This window comes from Balaenoptera borealis (genome assembly GCF_965194805.1).
Source record: "Balaenoptera borealis genome assembly, chromosome: 15".
In the NCBI taxonomy this organism is placed as follows: Eukaryota; Metazoa; Chordata; class Mammalia; order Artiodactyla; family Balaenopteridae; genus Balaenoptera; species Balaenoptera borealis.
The window spans coordinates 53333961-53355452 of record NC_138871.1 but is presented as its reverse complement, the minus strand read 5'-3'; the positions used below and the strand labels follow the sequence as shown (position 1 = coordinate 53355452).

Below are 21492 nucleotides of genomic sequence, written 5' to 3'. Positions count from 1 at the left end.
GTTTAAGCACAGAAGCAGCAGTAAAGGATGCTTCTTCCCTTCACAAATAGCCTCACCTTGAGGTGTTTCAAGAGGCAGATCTCTTAATGCATTTCAAATCAGGTTAGAGTGGCCAAAATCCAATTTTCACACAACTTCTTGAAGGAAGATGGGAATTTGGCTTGAGCCTGGATCAGAGTTAAAGAAGGGGCAAGGCAGGGGCCTGGGGGTGGGGAAATGAGGCAAGAGAGTGCATTGAGGGTGGAGGGCAAAGCTGGGTGCCCTCACTGAGAGACGTGGAGAGAAGCTGGCAACAGCTCTGTGAAGTTGGTGAGACAGAGAGGTGGGTCCTGGGGATCGGAGCCAGCTGGAGAGGGGAAGAGGATGAGGGAGCATCGTTAGTTGCCATGGTGACAAAGGAATAAGGAAAGGGGGGGGAAAGAGTGAGGGGGGAATCTCGGAGAAGAGCTATATTGTGCTGCTACAACCAGCTCTCTCCTCTCCACCCAGGACCCCTGCCTATGACTCCCTGGGCCCTCTGCCACCTCCCCCACCTGACTCCATTCATCCCTGGCATGGATAAAGTACTATGAAATTACGTCAAGGACATTTAGATCCTATACATGGGTGGTCTGGACAGATACCTACTTACGGTGCATCTGGGTCTCCAAAAGGCCTCTTGAATTCAAAAATATTTTCTCCACTGTCTTGCTATATAAAGCTTACAATTCTACTATTAGGGCAAAATTTCCTGGACTAAGTATTTGTTCATGTTCAATTACAAACCCTCCTTAGGAACAGTAATATCTTGGATATTAACTTCTAGAATCTCATAAATTAATTTATCACATGTAGTAGGGATCTCAGCTTCAGCCTAGGAATGTCCACTACTAGGATTCAGGCATATCTAAACATGTATGATAAATTAGTAGGGCAGACCCCAGACAGGCCAGTTCATAGGATGGTTCCAGTGACATCTGCTATGTGTGTTCAACGTTCATTTCCCCTTGATTTTCTTTTGGGGAACTCCCTGTTCATCAATCTTTGTCCATGAGGTTCAAGTGGGCTGACTTCCAATCGAGGGTGGACCCAAGACCTAGACCTGGCCAATCAGAACATTCCATCTCCTGGCCAAATGATTGGTTCTGGTGTGGACACATGACCCAAGCCTAACCAATGAGTCTCAGACTGAGGACTTTTGCTGGAACTCCTGGGAAAGATAAACTCTCCACTGGGTACTAAGCAAGCAGAATAAATGTCCAGAGCTACTGGATGCTGTCTTGTTCCACTTGGGGAAGGCCTCACTGAGAATAAAGCTGACGTGAAGAAAAGCAAAGCCAAGAAGAGATGAGAAGACTCAGGGAAGGAGAGGGAGGGAGGGAGGAGAAGGAGAGAGAGTGAGTCCTTGTTGGCATGATTTGAGCCCCTGGATCCACCTGAAATAGAGACATCCCTAAGCTTTTCAGTTGCTATTAACTTTGATTTAAATTGTGTTTCTGTCACTTGGAACCAAGAGTTCTGAATCATGCAAGGGCTTTCCCATTTGGCTAAGGAGAAGAGGATTACATGAGTTGGAACGTGGGCTCAGCAATAGCTAATGGAGGTGATTTGGCACCTGTTCCCAGCCTGTCCTCCGGAGAAAGCCGTGGGGATGAACCTAAACAAGGGAGTGTGAGAGACATGGGGAGAAGTGGAGCTATTAGGAGCATACATGAGAACTCACATGTGGAAAGGGAGCCATTTCTCCACTTCTGGAGGGAAAACAGCCCTGCTCTGGCCCCATGAGGGGTTGAGGTATTGATGTCTGTGCCAAGGGAAATGGTGGTAGGGCCTTGCTGAGAGGGGATGCCAGTGGGGAACCACAGACAAGCATAGTCTGTACACTCACAAAAGGCTCCATGAAAAGACCATGAAAGGTCTGGAAGCAACCCAAGTGTCCATCAACCGATGGGTGGATAACTACCGTGTTAGAGAGCCATACAATGGAATATTATTTGGCAATAAAAAGGAATGAAGGGGCTTCCCTGGTGGTGCAGTGGATAAGAATCCGCCTGCCAGTGCAGGGGACACGAGTTCGAGCCCTGGTCCGGGAAGATCCCACATGCCGCGGAGCAACTGGGCACGTGCGCTACAACTACTGAGACTGCGCTCTAGAGCCCACAAGCCACAACTACTGAGCCCACAGGCCTAGAGCCCGTGCTCCACAACAAGAGAAGCCACCACGATGAGTAGCCCCCGCTCACCGCAAGTAGAGAAAGCCCACATGCAGCAATGAAGACCCAATGCAGCCAAAAATAAATAAATAAATAAATAAAATTTATTTTAAAAAAAAAGGAATGGAGCATTGATCCATGCTACCACATGGTTGAACTCTGAAAACATCATGCTAAGTAAAATAAACCAATCACAAAGGACTACGTATTTTATAATTCCATTCATATGAAATGTCCAGAATACACCAATCTCTAGAGAGAGATTAGTGGTTGCTTAGGGCTAGGGGAACAGAGGGATTGGGGGATGAGAGCTAGGGGCGCACAGTTTCCTTTAGGGTGATGAAATGTCCTAAAATTAAATGTGGTGATGGTTGCAAAACTTGAATATACTAAAAGCCATCTAATTGTACACTTTAAATGGGGAAATTGTATGGTATATAAATTATATCTCAATAAAGCTGTTACCCTCCAAAATGGCTCTTGAGGTACCTGCCCAGTCTGCGTGTGGCAGGGGTAGGGGTGGGGGGTTGGCCTCCAGGAGGCCCAGGGCACATGATGTAGCTCCTGCTACTCTGGGAGAGAGTGTGCCCTTCGATCCAATAAGAGGGACCTCACTCTGGGCCAGCACTTTAAGAGGGCTCCCCTCTGATTCTTATCTGGTCTCACCCTTCCCCACAGGGTGAAAAGTCTGTAGGGCCAAGTGGACGTGCCCACCACACTCACACCTTCCAAGAACATACCCTAGGCATACAGGACCAAGGAACTCCTTGCCCAGAAGGTCCCAAACCTGTTTCTCCAGCCTGCAGTCCTCTTCTCCAGGTCCATCCTCCACAGGGTAAACTGAAATGGTGGTGAGCATAAAAGAGGTGTGATTGGAACCTGCATATGTAGGCTGGATGCCCACATCAGGCCCCTCCAAGGGTGAGGCAGAGCTGGGGGGTGAAGGAGAAGGGGACAGGCCATGGGCCATGAGTGCAGGGTGGCGGCGGGGGCAGGGCCTGGGGCCAGGTCTCCCCAAAACCACCATGTTCCAGCATGGGGATGAGAGGAATATGAGCATTCTCAATTCAAACTTTACCTTCTAGGTCATTATGAAGATGTATTTTTCAAGATAGGAAGCTGGAATATTTAACAATTTGTTAGCTCGCTTTATAGTTGTAAGATACGTAAACACATGGCTTGTGGACCTCCCTTTGTCCTCGTGCTCTGGACCCCCTCAGATATAAAGATCTGATGCTGAGAGATGCTACACTTGAGAGAAATCTATCAGAGCTTTTCTTTCTAATGAATCCTGCTGTGGGGTTTCCCAGGTTGCATTTACTGATTTAGGAAACAGTTCATAGATTCTTCGCTCCAGGCTAAAGAGAAAGCTTGATACTTGGCTGCCCACAACCCTGAAGTTTAATGATTTCTCTCAACGTCTCCTCAGCTTAGCCCATGGCTTAGGCATGTAGTGAGGGGCAGGCTGGAGACTGGGTGGTTCCCTGAGCCATACTAAGGAATCCGTGTCTGTCTGGCTCTCTTGTCTTCAGTCTTGTTGTTGTTGCTCTAGGATATAATGTAATAGAGTCCAACTGGCAAGGAATTCTAGCAGAGGCTCATGGGAAACATCTGAGAGCAGGGCTGGGGCAGGCCAGAAAGTATCTGTTCATCCTTCCTCTGTATCTTCCTGATGGCCAAAAACTCTGGGGGATCCTGTGCTAGTGCCTTTAGGGTACAGACCTGCAAGACACACGGTCTCTGCCCTCCAAGAAGTTACCATCTGGTTGCAAAATAACACTGACACTGATCATTAAAACACAATATAAAAACCCCAAAACATAACTTAGGGTGTGACATAAAGCGTTTTCAAGACTGGAGATCATCTCGTCCAGAGTTTCTCCTTGGCACTGTTGACACTTTGGGCCACATTATTCTTTGCTTGGAGAGAGGGGGAGCTGTCCTGTGCATTGTAGGATACTTAGCAGCATTCCTGGCCTCTACTCACTAGATGCCAGTAACAGGCTCCCGGCCCCAGTTGTGACAACGAAAAATATCTCCAGACACTGCCAAATGTCCTGTGGGGGTCAAAACTGCCCCCAGTTGAGAACCATTGCTCTAGTATAAATACCCCCCCCATCATTTCCAGTATCATTAATGTCTATAGACAGAGAATTGCAAGAAGCCGCATGAGGGGGAGATGATCATGGGCTGGAGGAGCCTGGCTATTGGAGGAGAAGGCAGCACCTGAACTGGTCCTCAAAGGGTGGGTAGGGTTTGGCGAATCCAGCTAGAAGGACAGCACTCCAAGAGGGGAGACAGTATGCTCGAAGACAGAGAGGCTAGAACAAGCAGCGTGCCCCACATGGTTATGAGGTTGTGCAATGCCAAAAGGTGCCCAGTCGAGGGGACAAGTGGGCACTGAAATGCGGCCCACCCTCCCCTGGCCAAGCCATGACCCTTGGCACCGGGCTGCATCAGTCCAGAGGAAGGGGAGAATTTTTCTTAGTACAGAGGTGACTTGTGAGCCCCACCTCATATGTTCACGGTGCTGTACTGCCCAAAGAAGGCCTTTTTCTAATGACAAAAGTGCCACAGCAGCAAGCCAAGACCCCACGAATGAGCACGCCTTGGGATGGAGAGGATAGAGAGCCAGGAAAGTAGCCAGCCCTCTGTCAGGGACTGATGGGGACTCTAGCTTTCTCGGGCCCTCGATGGTCCCACTATGCTCCTCTCCACTCTGATTTCTCTGTGGGGAGCCCCCCAGCCCCCCTGCTCTGCAGAGGCCCCACATGGAAGAATGAGAAGGAAGGTCTTTCAAGAGCTCAAAGTAGGTTGAACCAAAAGGAGAAGGAAAGCTCTAAGAGTCTGGGTCTGAGACAGACAGCAGCCAGTGTGCCTGGCTCAGATCCTTGCTGTTTCCATCCCCTCCTCAGAAAGACCCTACAGAGAGGTGGTCACCCCTCAGGGAGGTCGCCTCTGCCCAGAGCACCTTTCCTCCTACAAAGAGACCTTCAGACCCTGCAGGGACCCCTCGCCCCATCACCTTCCCTTTCTTTGCTCATCCATCCAGTAATGGACCAGCACAAACTAAGGTACAGGTGCTCTTGGGAATACATGAAGACCCTCCAAAGGGTACGTACTTTGGTGTAAGTCATTTTAGGAGCCTCACATGACGAGTCCTCAACTTCCACAAGCGCTCTCTTATACAGCTGTCCCGTCTGAGCACATGGACGAGGCATGCTGCTTGTTCTCCCTCTTGCTTCGCTTGCAAGATCACCCTTCTCCCACTTCCCAAAAGAAAGGCACACTACTTACCTGTCCCAAGTCTTCCCACAGCGCATTGGCTTAGGGAAAAATGTATGGTGCAATGAAGGGACCGTCTAAATGCCAGCATCCACGTGGAGAAAAGGGGTGACTAATGACTGGGCAAATCAACTAGCTTCCAATCCTCTGCTCTCATTCAAAGTGAAGGAGAATCTATTCTAGTTGTCAGCTGATAGGTTTTTAATGATCTACCCATATGATCTTTGAGATTAACTCAAAAGGAGTTTATAAAACTGAGTGACAGGGCTTCCCTGGTGGCGCAGCGGTTGAGAATCTGCCTGCCAATGCAGGGGACACGGGTTCGAGCCCTGGTCTGGGAAGATCCCACATGCCGCGGAGCAGCTGGGCCCATGAGCCACAATTACTGAGCCTGCGCGTCTGGAGCCTGTGCCCCACAACAAGAGAGGCCCCCGCTTGCCACAACTAGAGAAAGCCCTTGCACAGAAACGAAGACCCAGCACAGCCAAAAATGAATAAATTAATTAATTTTAAAAAAAAACAAAACTGAGTGACATTGCTACAACAAAACTCCTTACATTCCTTTGTACTTATGTATGTGAAAAGATTTCTGAGCTCAGCTCTTGCACCTATTTAAAAAACAAAACAAAACAAAACAAATAGAATTAATACTGAACCTTGACCCCTTCTAGCGATGAGTAATATTCATCCATGGATATATGAACTAATTGGGGTAGGGAAAAAAAGCTTCTTCTCATTAAGAGATGTATTTTCAATTAATCTTTATTTTTTATGCTTCCTTAGTAGCTATTAGATTTTCTAATAGCATTTGTTTTGATTAACTGTATATTAGTTGTCATGGTACAAATCCAGACAAAATATTCTCTAACATCTAGAATGTATGGTCACAAGAAATTTTAATAATAAATTCATTTTATATACATAGCTTGGTTGGAGAGAAGTATGATAGGGTGATGCATAAAAGATATGCAATCACAAAAATGTATTAGGATAAAATTCTGTAGGGAAAGTAGAAGGAAATATAAATTCAAGGAGGAAAAAGAGATGAAATTTTTCCAACTGTTAAGGGAGAATTTCATGTATTTTTTAAAAGGATTACAGTGGGTATCCAATCACTATAGTATTTCATTTAGAAACATTTTTCAGAGTACTGCAACACTTTTATCTTTAAATGTCAATATTTGCATACACCAGAAAGTACACCCTATGTAACTGTTTAAACTATGGAAAAATTTTGTGTGTTGGCTCCTAAAAATGTGCAAAGGGGTACACATATTTTCAAAAAAAATTTTTGGAGTCTACAAGAAAAACATTTAGAGCACCAGGGTCACAGAGCTTGGCTCTTGCCTGCAAGGGGAAGGCCTACAATGAATGCAAAATCAGCACCTTTGAAGATTCCCTAAAGCTTGAGGGACCTGAGGGCACCCTTAAAGCGTTGCCATGGGGGTGAGGGCTCTCACTATTATGAAACTGGGCCAAGGAGCTCCCCCTTCATCCTGTCAATATCTTCCTCCCTCATCTTTCTCTTCTCACTTGTTTTGTTTGCAGCTTTCCTCCAAAATCCCATTCTCTCCACTACAGATGCCCTGTCAGGTCAGTGTGAGATCTGTTCTGCTTTGTTGTGTTGCACCTCACCGGTCCTTTCTCCCAGAAGCCTTCGGGCGGGCAGTGTCCCCACCCACCCCCACCAGCCTCGCTGGCCGCAGTCTAATACCCCATGTACACGAGCGGCACCCACTGCTTCCTCCAGTTTTCTCTTGCTTTGGGCTAGTCCTCACTCCCCAGCTAAGCCATAAGTTTTCTCATCTGTGTCTCCAAACCTCTCTTCTCAGCAGTAAGAGGCGGATAAAAAGAATTAAGCGCGATGAAATTTGAACAGCGCCTGGCACCGAGCCTGGCCTGCAGCCAGAACTTGGCACCCAGCTGCATTCAGCAAATACTTGCTAATCGTGCTGTTGAATTTTCTCGCTGGGCAGTGATTACAGAAGTCTGGGCTTCCTAGCGTCCCCCTTCTTGACCCAGGGAATCAACGAGAGTTCCCAAATCCCCAGGTCTCCTTTAGATAGCTTGCCAAGTAGGGGTGATGGAAATGCCTTCCCCCTCCCGCCACCGCTGCTGCCGCCGAGTCCGCTCTGGGTGCCCGAGCCCAGGCTGGTGGGGTGAAAGGGGTGGGGGGAGCCGGGAGCTATGAGGTCATACTCGGGTCACGTGACCGCTGCCGCATCTGTCAACTGTGGTACAATTACTAAGCCGGTCGGGGCTAGCGACATTCAAACCAGTTCTCTCTTCCTCCTCCCTCTCCCAGGCTCAGGTCCCTTTCACACCAAGGGATCGTCTCAAAAGTCTAGGACCCTGAAGGAGTTGGCTTCCACATGCTACAATTTAAAGGGCTGGGATAGAAAGAAAGGAGGGGGGGAGAGAAAAAAAAGTCCAAGACTGCACTTACTGCTTCTGCAGTTTGAAAACTGTGCTTAAGGTTCTTTAAAATCTTTTTCTGTCAAAGCAATTTGGCAGATGTATTACAGAGTCTTTTAAAAATCCTCATACTCTAACCCATTAATTCCAGCTCTAGCATGCTTGTAAGGGAAGTAATCCAAACAGGGGCAAAGGTTTCGGGACACAAAATTCACTGTCTTGTTATTGAAATTAACAACTATATAACGAAATTGAATAGATTAGGGTATAAAAGAACAACAAAATATTGTTCAGTTGTTAAAAATGGTGATTTCCAAGAATCTTTCATGACATGGAAAATGTATGAAAAAATGACCACAGGGAGTATTTGCTGAGCACTTCCTATGTGCCAGATGTTCTGCTAAACGCTTTCTATGGATTGATTCTTAAAACCTAAGTAGACAGATACTATTATTATCCCTCTTCTAAAAACTGTGGCCTAGAGAAGGAAGCTGCCTAAGGTTGACTAGCTAATAAAGTGTGAAAATTGAGGCTTAGCGGTTATCCAAAGGGTTTAACCTAAATAAATGGCAGAGGCAGGATTTGAACTCACAGAATCTGAGTCTTGGAGTCCAGTCTTTTAACCCCCATGCTCTTAACTGCCTGCCCAGTAGGAATTAGCAAGAAATCAGTATGAACACTGCACACACACCATCAGGCCAGTAATATGTATACACACATGTGCCCCTACACACAATATATGAGTAGCAAAAGAGTGGAAGGACAGACACCAACATTTTCACACTGGTATCTGTCAGTGGTACAAGTACCAGTGATTTAAGCTCTCTTTATACTACTCTAAATCTTTTAAATTAATACAATGTATATGTATTAATTTAACAAGTAGACAAAATGTTAAATACAGACTGATTCCACTAGAGAGCCATGTGCTAATTATGGGATTATTTATTATAAGGAAAACTTGAAAGTAGCTCAAGTGTCAATTATTGTTTGAATAGTTAAATGAATTATAAAACATATTAGGTGCAATAATTTGCAGGCATTGAAAATGATGGATACAAAGATCAAGTGATACCGTTATATGAAAAATCAAGGTACAAAATGGTAGGCATATTATTCACGATCATTTGAAAATATTACTGTAAAATATTAAAGAAAAAGATAACTATATCAGGATGGTAAAATTATATGTGATTTTAAAACTTTTCTGAACTTCTATAAGGTCTTTTATTTCTTGTATACTAATAAAACTATTTTCATTGAGTTAATAAGGTTCCATATCAAAATTAGCACGGAGCACATGGGAATCTTTTTTTGCCTTTTTAGAATGCCTTCTGTTTTATCTCATTTCATTGACAAAACACCCCAATGAGAATACTGTAGGCACTTTCTTATCTATTAAGAAAAGTTAAGGCACTGAAATGGTGAATGAGTTACTTGGAGTAAACCAGCAAATGCATGGCAACCCCTGGGACTAGAAGCCAGGCCTGCAATCTCCTACCCCAGAACTCTGGCCTATACACCACACCAATTCCTTTCTGTGAAGGGCTGCATGGCGCTGCCTAGAGAATACAAACTACTATTACAAGACTCCAAACTCTGAGATCCAAGTGTATATCCTCTCGATGAGCAAGAGCCTGGAGACAGGGAGCATGCATTACCCTATTTCTGCTCTTTGTCTTCAGAGTGAGAATGTCTAAGGCCCAAGGCTTCCCCCGCCCTTCCAAACCCCTCCACACACACACACACTCCCTAAACACAGAGCCAACCATGTCCCCAAAAGCAGGCCACCTGGGAACATGCCTTGCTCTTGGATGGAGAGGCCAGCAGATGTGCAGCGTATCCTCCCTGACACTCTTTAGTGTACAACCTTGCCCACGGCCCCCACAGGAGAAGGATCAGGGGCCCTACAGGCCAGCATGTGTCAAAGGCCAGTCTCAAACTAGGTAGGCACCAGACAAGCAAGCCTAGAAAGAAAGACCAGGACATACAGACAACCAACAGGCACATGAAAAGATGTTCAACATCACTAATTATTAGAGAAATGCCAATCAAAACTACAGTGAGGTACCACCTCACACCAGTCAGAATGGCCATCGTCAAAATGTCTACAAATAACAAATGCTGGAGAGGGTGTGGAGAAAAGGGAACCCTCCTACAGGATTGGTGAGAATGTAAATTGATGCAGCCACTATGGAGAACAGTATGGAGGTTCCTTAAAAAACTAAAAATAGAACTACCATATGATTCAGCAATGCCTTTTCTGGGCATATATCCAGAAAAGACAAAAACTCTAATTCGAAAAGATATGTGCACCCCAATGTTCATAGCAGCACTAGTTACAATAGCCAAGACATGGAAGCAACCTAAATGTCCATCTACAGATGAATGGATAAGAGATGTAGTGTGTGTGTGTGTGTATATATATACACACACACAATGGAATATAAGCCATAAAAAAGAATGAAATAATGCCATTTGCAGCAACATGGATGGACCTAGAGATTATCATACTAAGTGAAGTAAGTCAGACAGAAAAAGACAAATATCATATGATACAAGTGAATTTATTTACAAAACAGAAATAGACTCACAGACATAGAAAACAAACATATGGTTACCAAAGGGGAAAGGGGGGATAGGGATAAAGTAGGAGTTTGGGATTAACATATACATACTACTATATATAAAATAGGTAAACAACAAGGACCTACTGTATAGCACAGGGAACTATACTCAGTATCTTATAATAACCTATAACGGAAAAGAATCTGAAAAAGGAAATATGTATGTGTATATTATATACACATATATAATACTGAATCACTTTGCTGTACACCTGAAACTAACACAACATTGTAAATCAACTATACTTCAATCAAAAAAAGAGAGAGAGAGAGAGAGAGAGAGAGAGAGAGAGAGAGAGAGATCAGAAGAGGTCAAGTGTCAGCAACAGTGGGTGAAGCCAGCAGTGGGGAGCTGGGGGGCTGAGGAACCCCAGGGAACTGGGTCATCAGGCCCTGGTCCCTCATGTAACAGAAGGAGATGTGCCTTGCCAGGGTCACACAACAGCCAGACAGAGTAGAAGTAAACCCAATCCAAAGCCCAAAGGAACCAGTCAAAGGCCAGGCCCAAACTCCACAGAGCCAGGCTTCATTCATTCATTCAAGATACAACCAGTGCCATTCCAGCTTACCAGATCTTCCTGATGTCATGGGTCCAGACCCAGTACCCTGTCCCCAATCCCCACCACGCTCCCGGGGGATCAGGTGACTCCCATGACTCAAGATGAAAAAGAAGTCACAGGCAAGGGAGAAGCTACCCCTCCAGAGAAACAAATCCAAACTCCAAAGCATCGAAAACAAACCAATGGGCTGAGTCCAGGGCCATGACAAGTCCAAGGATTCCAGAGCCCAGTGAGGAAAGCTTCCAGGAGGAGGAGTCAGGAAGAGGTATGACTTGAGTGGTCCAGAAGGATAGGTGTGCTATAAAGAGCTAAAAGAAAACCAAAAGATTCCATAGGTATGGTAATGCACAAGAAGTTAAGAGGGGGAGGGAAGCCTAGGTTTACAAATCCTGATGGCAGGGGAGGGTCCCTAGTAAGGAGAAAGGGAGGTGGAAGTGCTTGGATAGGGTAATTTCTGTGAACAGTACATTTAAGTGTTTGTCCTCAACTTGGAGTGGAAAGCATGGGATACCTGAATATTAGCAGTTCCTGCTACTGAAGACAAAGGTAAAGGAAAAGGGATGCCATTGGCCCCAAATGCTATTTACAAAGGGCTTTTCAGGAAAAAAAAAAAGTCTTGCCTATAAAGAGACCTGTCCACTGGTCTGAGCTGATGATGAAGGGGTGTTTGTTTTCCTATTTCCATGCGGTCTGTGGGGTTTCTTCTGAGCAAAGGAGAGGGGCAAATGCTGTGTTGGGGACCTAACAGAGAAGCAGGGACACAGTAAAATGAGGTTATGTCCCTTCCATGCTTGCAAGCCCTAAGTGGCTTCCCATTGTACTTAGAATAAATTCAGATCCCTTTAAGTGCCGCCCACAAGACTCCTGGGATCTGGCCCTGCCCCTTCTGTCTCACCTTCACTCGCCTGGTGAAGCCCCACTGACCTCCTCTCTGCTCCTCAAGCCAGCAGAGCTTTCTCCGCCTGGTGCCTCACACTGGGGTTCCCTCTGCTCAGAACGTCCTTCCCTTCCGCCCTCTTCCCCCCACCCTGCTGTTTGCGTGGATGCCTCCTTCTCCTGCCTTAGGTGCACAGGGCCCTACGTGAGCAGAGGCCGCCGAAGGCCTCCCTGCCCATAACCTTTTACTTCTCCACAGCACTTAGATCAACTGAAGTCACCAGTTGTCTACTTGCCCAGTGTAGCGAGTGTCCCCTCCTGGGCCCTCAGCCCTCTCACTTGTGCCCACCATCCTCATCAGCAGGTTCCTTTGTAAAAGCTGGGGTCTTAACTGCCTTGTTCACTGAAAGAGATGCGGTGCCAGGCAGAGCGCCTGACATTGGTAACCAGCCAATAAATATTTGTGGAATGAATGAATGAATAAGAGGTCTGCTGATTTGAATGTAATTGAGTGAAAACCCAGAGCTCAAATTCCAAAGGAGAAAATAAGAATCTTTACACACTCCCCATTGCTTCCCTTTCTCCAACTGAGCCCCAGTGCAACTTGCTTCCACTTTCTCCTCTCCTCCCTCCCTCCCTCTCTTCTTTCTTTTACAGAGGTTCAGGAGCACCTGCTCTGGCAGGTGCTGTGTGGTGGGCCCACCTTCGCACCCACTCTGCTCCCCAACATGCCCCCGGGGCCCTGACCTCATCCAGGACCCCAGTCTATCCCTGGGCCCCCTCAAGTCATATCCCTTATACAGTCACCCCCCGGCACCTCTTCTCTGTAGACCTACATTGTGACTGAGCCCTGAGGACAGAACACCCTGGGAAAGAGAAATGAAGGATTCTCCAAGGAACCAGCTATAGCCAAGTATTTGCTAACATATTTGTCCTGCTGGGAGCCAAGGTTTTGGAGCTTTTATACATTAAGTTTTTCATAAAAATGAATGACAACAACCCAGTCTTATCAGGTTTTTTGTTTGCAGTCCCAAGGGTCTTATTAGCTGGCTATGATCCAGGACTGCTTCCTTGCTTCCTTTGAGCCTCAGATTCAAATGAACATTTGGCTTTCAAGATCCCTTCATGTTCTAAATCTTGTGTGATCTTCAGGATGTGAATCCACTCAGGCTTGGTAACAGCCAGGAGTCATCAAACATCACCCTCTCTGGGCTCACCTCCCAGTGATAAGAAAAACATGTGCCCAATTCCATCACTCCACGGGTGTGCAAGAGAGGTGGTGAGCTGGGCCAAGGGTCTGCCAAGACTCTGAGCTGGGGATCCCTTCTGCTGCGTCTGCGGAGAGAAAGGAGTAGCCTGCCTTTCGGTGAAAGGGGTCCCGTCCTGCAGGAAAGGACCACAGGGTGAGCTGTGAGGTTGTGTGGGAAAGCTGGGGTGTTGTGAGAAAGTGAGGGTTTATCATACCTTAGAACAGAGCTTAGGAAGGTGAGGGCGGGAGGAGAGATTCAGCCTTTCCCAGCGTTGTCAATGACGAGGCATGATGTCAGAAATGAGGTAATGAATTGGGAGGGTACAGAGAAGGAGACAGGGGAGGGCAGAGGAAGGGGGCAAAGACTTGAGTATCTCCCTGGGGAGTTCAGTGAGGGGCTGCACTGGTTCCCCAGAGCCATGCAGGTTGGGGTTGGCCCAGCATAGGTCTGCTGACCCCCTTCCAGGGACCTTGGGACCCTAGGGACAGAGAGGAAGCCCTGCAGCATTTTCTGAGGTTTTAGCGCGTGCTCAAAGTATCCTTTCCATTTCTGGCTCTCCAGGCAGCTCAGGATCGGAATTAAATCTACGTTCTCCCTCCACCGAGTTATCTTTGCCGACAGCCTTCCTGGGGGGGGGGCGGGGGGGGCTGGCCTCAGTGAGGGGCAGGGCCTGGCTGCCCGATGTTCGGTTTCCCCCAGCCCTCCCCAGGCAGGGAGTGAGCCTGCAGAAGCAGCCTCGCCATAAGCACTGCCTGGGTCTGTGTCAGCAGCAAACAGCTTCCCTTGCACCTCGGGAGGAAGTGTTAATGAGGAGAGCGGTGGGGAAGGGTTGTGCCTGCCTGCGGTTGTGACAGTTTGCTCCTTTTGGCTCATGGGGACTGAGGAACTTACACAAGGAACACACCTTCTTGAGGGTAAGACAGTTAACGCTAATAAAGAATGTGTGTACATTTGTACCAGACAACTAACATAAAGGGCCCAGTGCAAACATTTCTAAAGCAAAGATCCCAACAGGACTGCAGCTGCCAGAAGGGACAGGATGGTGACCAGCAGCCTACCCCACAGGTCTAGGGTGGCACTGGGAGCTACAGAAAGGTGAGGGCTAAGATTTGCCTCTCCATGGCTGAGGCCCCTAAGGACGACCCAGCCCATCCACAGCCCCCTGCCTTCACACCCAGGTCCAAAGCAAACCCCCTCCCGTTTGTTTCCCAGGGAGGGAAGGGATCCAATAAGCCCTGACTGAAGTGAGTCCTGCTTGAGTTCAGGCTCTACCCATCTGCAGCCTTCCCCCCAGGAGCAGTAGAGAGGGATTTTCTTGTCAAGAACCATCGCTGGGTTGCAGGGTGGGCGTCCGTCCCCTGGTCCTCACCTCACATAACTGCCCTTTTCTATGGCACAATCCATGGTTGAAGAGAAAGCCTCCATCCAGAAACCAGAGCCAGGCCGGGAATGAAGAATGTAATGAACATAAATGCCTGTTCAGACCCTACTACGTGCACACCCAGCGTCAGCACTAAAAGAACAAGGCAGCTGGGACCACAGAGAAGAATGAAGATACAGTCCCTACCAACAAAGATCTGTGTCGAAAAAGATGGGCCGAGTAGACAAAGCAGCTGACAGGAAATAAAGGCAATGCGTGGAAAGTCCTCATCAACAGGGGCTGCGGTCCTGGTAGCCAGGGGCTAGGAGGGCAGGCTTGGTTCACCACCAGTTTTTGTTTTGCTGAGGGGACATTATGAGGGTGGAGACTGGAACCCACGGGGCTGAGAGGCTGAGGAGGAGGAGGCTGGGGAGAAAGAGTATCGGGCAGCTCTGGGAGAGAGACAAGTTTGGGAAAACAGAGAGGTGTTGTAAGTGCGACTGGGGGAAATTTTGTCCCACATGTACTGTGTAAAGCTCTCCTCAACTTCCCAGAAAACCTTTCATTAAAACTATTTTGCAGGGGAGATGAAGTAATGTCAATTTTGGGGACACGAATTATTGTCGGGGGCCCCAATAACGGATTGAGGCCAGCTCAGAGGGCCAGACCTGGGGTGGACCAGGGGGCTAGATACTCCTGGGTTATACAGCTTGAAGTGGGGTTCAAGTTCCCAGAATGGGAGGTGGCTGGGGGCTCAGGCAAGTGGGAAGGAAATGCTTTGCTGGGTCTGGAATGATGGCTGGGAGAGAAAGGGGGGGGATCTGAGGGGGAGTCCAGGGGGCCTTGTAAGGTGGTGTGAAACTGTGATGGAAAGCCTCAAGCCCTGGACAAGTGAAAGGATTTATTGAGGTGGAAGGCAGGGAGGTGGGAGCGGATAGGACACAGGTCACTGATTCTGATCTCTTCTGGCCTGTGTATCAAAGAATTTGACCTACCTCACCAAAACGCTGGGGAGACTGTCATCTCTCAACTGGGCTGATAAACAGTTCCCCAACCAGGCCCCTGCCTGCAGTCTCTCCCTCCCTCCGATGTGTCCTCCACATACAGTGGCACTAGAATAATCTTTTAAAAGTCCAGCTCTCAGGGACTTCCCTGGCGGTCCAGTGGTTAAGACTCCGTGCTTCCAGTGCAAGGGGTGTGGGTTCGATCCCTGATTGGGGAACTAAGATCCCGCATGCTGTGCGGTGCGGCCAAAAAACTTAAAAATAAATAAATAAATAAAGTCCTTCCATGACCCTGCATCACCTACACACGTCCCCCCACATCAGATTTCATCTAATTCCTGAGCAGGGCAGGAAGCACACGTAATCAGGCTTTGTCCATCTTTCCAGCCTCATCCATGTCACTTCCCTTCGCCCCTCACACTCCATCACACTGAACTACACACAGGTCCTCTAACAAAACTTGCTTTTTCACACCTCAGGGCCTTTGCATATGCTCTCCCCACCCCATCCCCCACCTCTGCCTGAAGGTCTTTCCCAGCTCAACTGCCAACACCCCAGAGCGTTCTGTGAACCTCTCTCTCTACCTGCTACTGTATTTCCACAGTAAGCTGAATACAGCACTTCCACATTGTATCATCACCATGTTATCATCTGTGTATGTGTCTATAATTAGTGAAAGGACAGGACCAGATGGTATTCTTTGCAGTCCAGGAGCTAGCACAGCACCTAGCTCATTGCTGGCGTTCAGAAATTTTTCAATGAATGAGGCAATTCACAACTCAAAAGGGCCCACAAAGAAGACACCCTTTAAGGAGTCTGTCCAGCTGACAAAGACTCCCTTTTCTCTTAGAACTGCCCCAGACACCAACTGGACTGTAGGTGGACATCTAATCTGAACTGGGACAAATGGATTCCTTCTAAGAAAAGAGGAACTGACTCCAAGAAAAGCAAATTTGTTTCTGGAACTACAACATGTAAACTCTGGGGACCATGCAAACTCCACCATTTAAAATGAACAGTAGAGGACTTTGCTGGTGGTGCAAGAATCCGCCTGCCAATGCAGGGAACATGGGTTCAATCCCTGGTCCGTGAAGATCCCACATGCTGCGGAGCAACTAAGCCCATGTGCTGCAACTCCTGAGCTCACGTGCCACAGCTACTGAAGCCCAGCGCTCTAGGGCCTGTGTGCCGCAACTACTGAGCCCGCGTGTTGCAACTTCTGAAGCCCGCGCGCCTAGAGCCCGTGCTCCACACCAAGAGAAGCCACTGCAGTGAGAAGCCTGCACACTGCAAAGAAGAGTAGCCCCCGCTCGCCGCAACTAGAGAAAGCCCACGCGCAGCAACGAAGACCCAATGCAGCCAAAAAAAAAAAAGATAAAATAAAAAAAGAGTATCAGTCCTTACGTTTAAAAAATAATTATAATAAAAAAATAAAATGGACAGTAGAAAAAGTCACTCCTTAAAAAAGAAAATGAACTAGCCATCTAGAGGACTTCAGAAAGCTTTCTGATGCCCAGTTCCAGCCCTCCCGTGAGACCATGACAGATTCCTGTCCCGAGCTTCTATGAGACACCCCTGTTTACTAATAACCTGCCTCCTACTCTGTGTTTGAGCTTCATGGGATTTCTGTTCCTTATAAATTCCTGACCACACAAGCCAACCTCTGCCCTTGGCAGAGTTGCCTGGGGGTTCTTTTCTTCAAAAAACTTCTATTTTAATACATAAATCACACTCGGGCATAAATTAGACTTTAAATCACCATACACATGCAGAACCAGCTACATAATTTATGGGGCCCAGTGTAAAATGAAACTGTGGAATCCTTTGTTCAAAAAGTACAGTTAAAGGTACTAAAATACTTATAAAGCTTTTTCTTTTCTTCTGCAGTCTCTCTTTTGGCTTGTCATGGTGTTTATTTGTTATTTAATATCTAAGTAAATAAAAATTACAATATAAAATCCTTAGCATGAATTTTATCATTTATCTTTATATTGTGCAATGCCCATATAGAGAATCACCACAATGACTCTATTTCTTGGCTTCTCCCAGAAGATGCATCCAGCTGGCCACAAGAGATGAGCCCAAGTCCCCCCCAGACACTGAGCTGTCTAATGGAGGACTCCATCAGGCACAGGATACTTTACAGGGCAAGTGCAGACCCTTATAAGTTCCTGAAGATCCCTCCCCGAGATTCAGGCCCAGCAACCTTGACAACTGCTGGGCCCTCCTTCCCACCAGCCCCCAGATCTATGTGTTGTACCGAGGCTGGGGTCAGGGAAGCCAAGCCAGGCATCTCCCATTCCAATAGGCTGGCTGATCCAATCCACAGGAGACAGGTGAACCCCAGGGTCTTTAAACCTCCACATTGAGATGTGCCCAGTATCTGGTGGGTGAGAGACCCACGCTCACCAAGTCACCTGCTGAATGTGCCATGGAGCTGCCAACCTGAGCAGAGATGGCCACCATTATGCCCAGCCCTAAGATTCTACGGAGCATACAGACCCTCCCTGCATGCACACTGGGCCCTAACCAGGGGCAGAGGGCAGCAATGTGCACTAGTTGAGGGAAGGGAAGGCAGGGTCTTGGAGCACCAGGGCGCTGGGAAGTGGGTGGTCAAGAACCCATCCCAGGGAGATGGGTAGGCTTTGGGAATTAGTACTACGTGTGAGCCAAGGTCCAAGTCCCTGACACATGCTCCAAAGTCCCATTGGACTTCACTTATAAAGCACACATGCAAAAATAAAATTAAGAATTTCCAGACGGTGGCTATAAGGCATTAGACCCCAAGTGCCAGGCTCTTCTGACATGGAGCTCTGTGTGACTGCACTCACCATACGCCCATGAAGTTGACCCTCTACACATGAAAAAGAGTTCTAGACCTTATTAAATAACATAAGAACAAGAAGCTGAGACAAAAGAAGAAAAACAAACTTCACATACATATTAAAGAGCTTTAGAACACCCAGACCCATAGGTCAAGAATACCATTCACATCTCAGTTGGAGGACAAGCTAAAGAGCAGATGTCTCTACTCCCTTCAACCCAGACTGTAGAACTGACAAGAAGCTGTAGTATGTATAGATAAATTGGAAATAGGTTGCTAAGCATTAAGTCAGGCTTTATTCCAAAGTATAATGCCTTTAGCTAGTCAAAGCGTATTTCATGAAGATAGACTAATACCAGAGCAAAAAAGAGGAGATATTACTGGTTTCCTTTGTCCTAATAACTCATGCTTTTGGGGCTTAGAAGTTCAACATGAGCTTCACTTCCTAGAGGCTTATATAAAGAACTTCCTGTTGGCACTGGCTCCAAACAAGGCCTTTCGTATTTCTGGCATCTTTTGCCAGGATAAGAGATCCAGTCGACTTTCCAGAGTATTGCAAACCATTATTCTCTGATCACCACTGTAGACCTCCACACCTCCAGCCGCATCTGTAGCCAGTTGCACCTCTCTGTCAACTTGGACTTCCACACGTTTGTGGGAGACTGTCATGTATTGAGGGATGGCTTTTTGCACTGCAGCCTCCACCAGGAGGAGGTCCTGTGGCCTGCAGCGTACAATCACCACAGGCTCCAGCAGTCGGAGCAGACCCTGGAGCACTAGCTTATCCAGCAGCCCCTGGTAAAATTCTGGGTCTGCCACAATCCTGCTGAGTCTCAGCTTTGCATCATTCAGCAACTCTGAGATGAGGTCGTTTCGGGCTCTCAGGACTTTCAGCCTTGCCTGATTCCTCATGGTAGACATCTGGATTTTCTTCTGCTGCTCTATCTGCTTCTCTTTCTTCTCATAATACTCCATAATCTTCAGTCGTTGGGTTTGCACAAGGCGTCCTTTCTCAATGTTGAACTCTTCCTCAGCCTTGGCATCTATTTCTTCCGCCTTCTCATTGGCTTCCTGCTCAATGAAAGCCATCATGTGCTTAATCTGCTTCTGCACATTGACATCACTCAGGGCCATGGCTGCTCCTGGAAAGGGAGGTGGAGGGAGAACTGGTGGACTCTCTGGTTCCTTTGACTTAGGGCAGAGTTTCAGGAGTGTCTCCAGAGTTCCACGTTCTGAGCTGTGGAATGCATGAGGGGAGGAAGGATATAGTCAGAGTCCAAAGGGAAGGATCATGGAGACCATCTATTCATGAATCATTTGACAGATGAGGAAACTGAAGCCCAGAGAGGGAAAGCAGCCTGTCCAAGGTCATACCCTAGTAGAACAGAGACCAAAACCTGGGTTCCCAGAGTTCTATTTCTACTACACTCACCACCTTTTTGTCATCAAATAATAATGAGATGATCAGGGCAGACCTCCAGAAGATTTCTAGTCAGCAATGACTCAATCACAGATAGCAAGTGGAGAGAATGGAAATGCCAAATTAATACAAAAATGGAAAGTGTAGGCACATTTTGGGTTGGAGAGGGCTGGAGAGAGTCATAAGAAACTTGTGGTTAAACAGGAAGGTTGCCTTGAAGCAAAATCCAGGAAGGTTGCCTTGAAGCAGAAAGATTTTTAGAGCCTCAAATGATACAAAGAGACAGAAAACTCATAGGCAGATGGTGGCATCCTGGAGAGAACTGAGAGGTGGGAGGGGTTGAAGGTAGTCTTTTAACTGGAAGTGGTTTCCAAACCTAGATGTACATATGAATCACCTAGGGGACTTTTCAGAAATACAGCTTTCCAGGCCCCACTCCAGACTACTGAATTAGAATTTCTGCCAGTAGTGTCTGGGAATCCATATCTTAAAAAGGACTCCCTGGACCCTCCTATACTGTTGGTGGGAATGTAAATTGGTACAGTCACTATGGAGAACAGTATGGAGGTTCCTCAAAAAATTAAAAATAGAGTTGCCATATGATTCAGCAACCCCACTCCTGGGCATATATCCAGACAAAACTATAATTTGAAAAGATACATGCACCCCTATGTTCATAGCAGCACTATTTACAATAGCCAAGACATGGAAACAACCTAAATGCCCATCGACAGATGAATGGATAAAGAAGATGTGGTATATATATATATACAATAGAATATTACTCAGTCATAAAAAAGAATGAAATAATGCCATTTGCAGCTACATGGATGGACTCAGAGATTATTGTACTAAACGAAGTAAGTCAGAAAGAGAAAGACAAATACCATTCGATATCACTTATATGTGGAATCTAAAATATGACATAAATGAACTTATCTACAAAAAAGAAACAGACTCACAGACATAGAGAACAGACTTGTGGTTGCCAAGGGGTAGGGGGTGCGGGGGAGGGTTGGATTGGGAGTTTGGGACCAGCAGATGCAAACTATTATATATAGAATGGATAAACAATACAGTCCTATTGTATAGCACAGGAAACTATATTCAATATCCTGTAATAAACCATAATGGAAAAGAAAAAAAAAAGACTCACTGGGATGCTTAATGAGCCCAGGAAAATGATATATGAAAAAAATAAGACTAGCAATAAAGAGGTGGAAAATATTAAAAAGGACCAAAAAGAAAATTTAGAGCTAAAGAATATAATAACTGAATTGAAAAATTCACTAGAGGTGTTCAACAACAGACTTGATTATGGAGAGGAAATAATCAGCAAACTCGAAGACAGGCCATTTGAAATTATCTATTATTGTTGGAGAAGCAAATTTTTTTTAAAGTGAAGAAAGCCTAAGAGACATACGGAACACTATCAAGTGGATTAATATATGTATTATGCGAGCCCCAGAAGGTGAAGAGACAGAAAGAAAGGAGCAGAAAGCTTATTTGAAGAAATAATGGCTCCAAACTCCCCAAGTCTGAGGAAGGAAATAGACATCCAGATTCACAAACAAAAATGAGAAAGGAATCAAATCATGTCACTAAAACAAATCAGTGAAACACAAAGACATCAAGCGAGGGGCAAAAAAAGCTACAAAACAGACAGAAAACAATGAACA

General features: G+C 46.5%; 1 protein-coding gene across 1 annotated transcript in view; it reads right to left on the bottom strand.

Annotated features, from left to right (window-relative positions):
• ATP6V1E2 (ATPase H+ transporting V1 subunit E2) overlaps positions 1–21492 on the bottom strand; it is a 454269-nt gene that overhangs the window by 414655 nt on the left and 18122 nt on the right. The window contains exon 5 of the mRNA XM_082358341.1: positions 10617–19630. Within this exon, the coding sequence (XP_082214467.1) occupies positions 18847–19527 (681 nt within the window). The 5' untranslated portion in view covers positions 19528–19630 and the 3' untranslated portion in view covers positions 10617–18846. The remainder of the gene's footprint in view (positions 1–10616; positions 19631–21492) is intronic.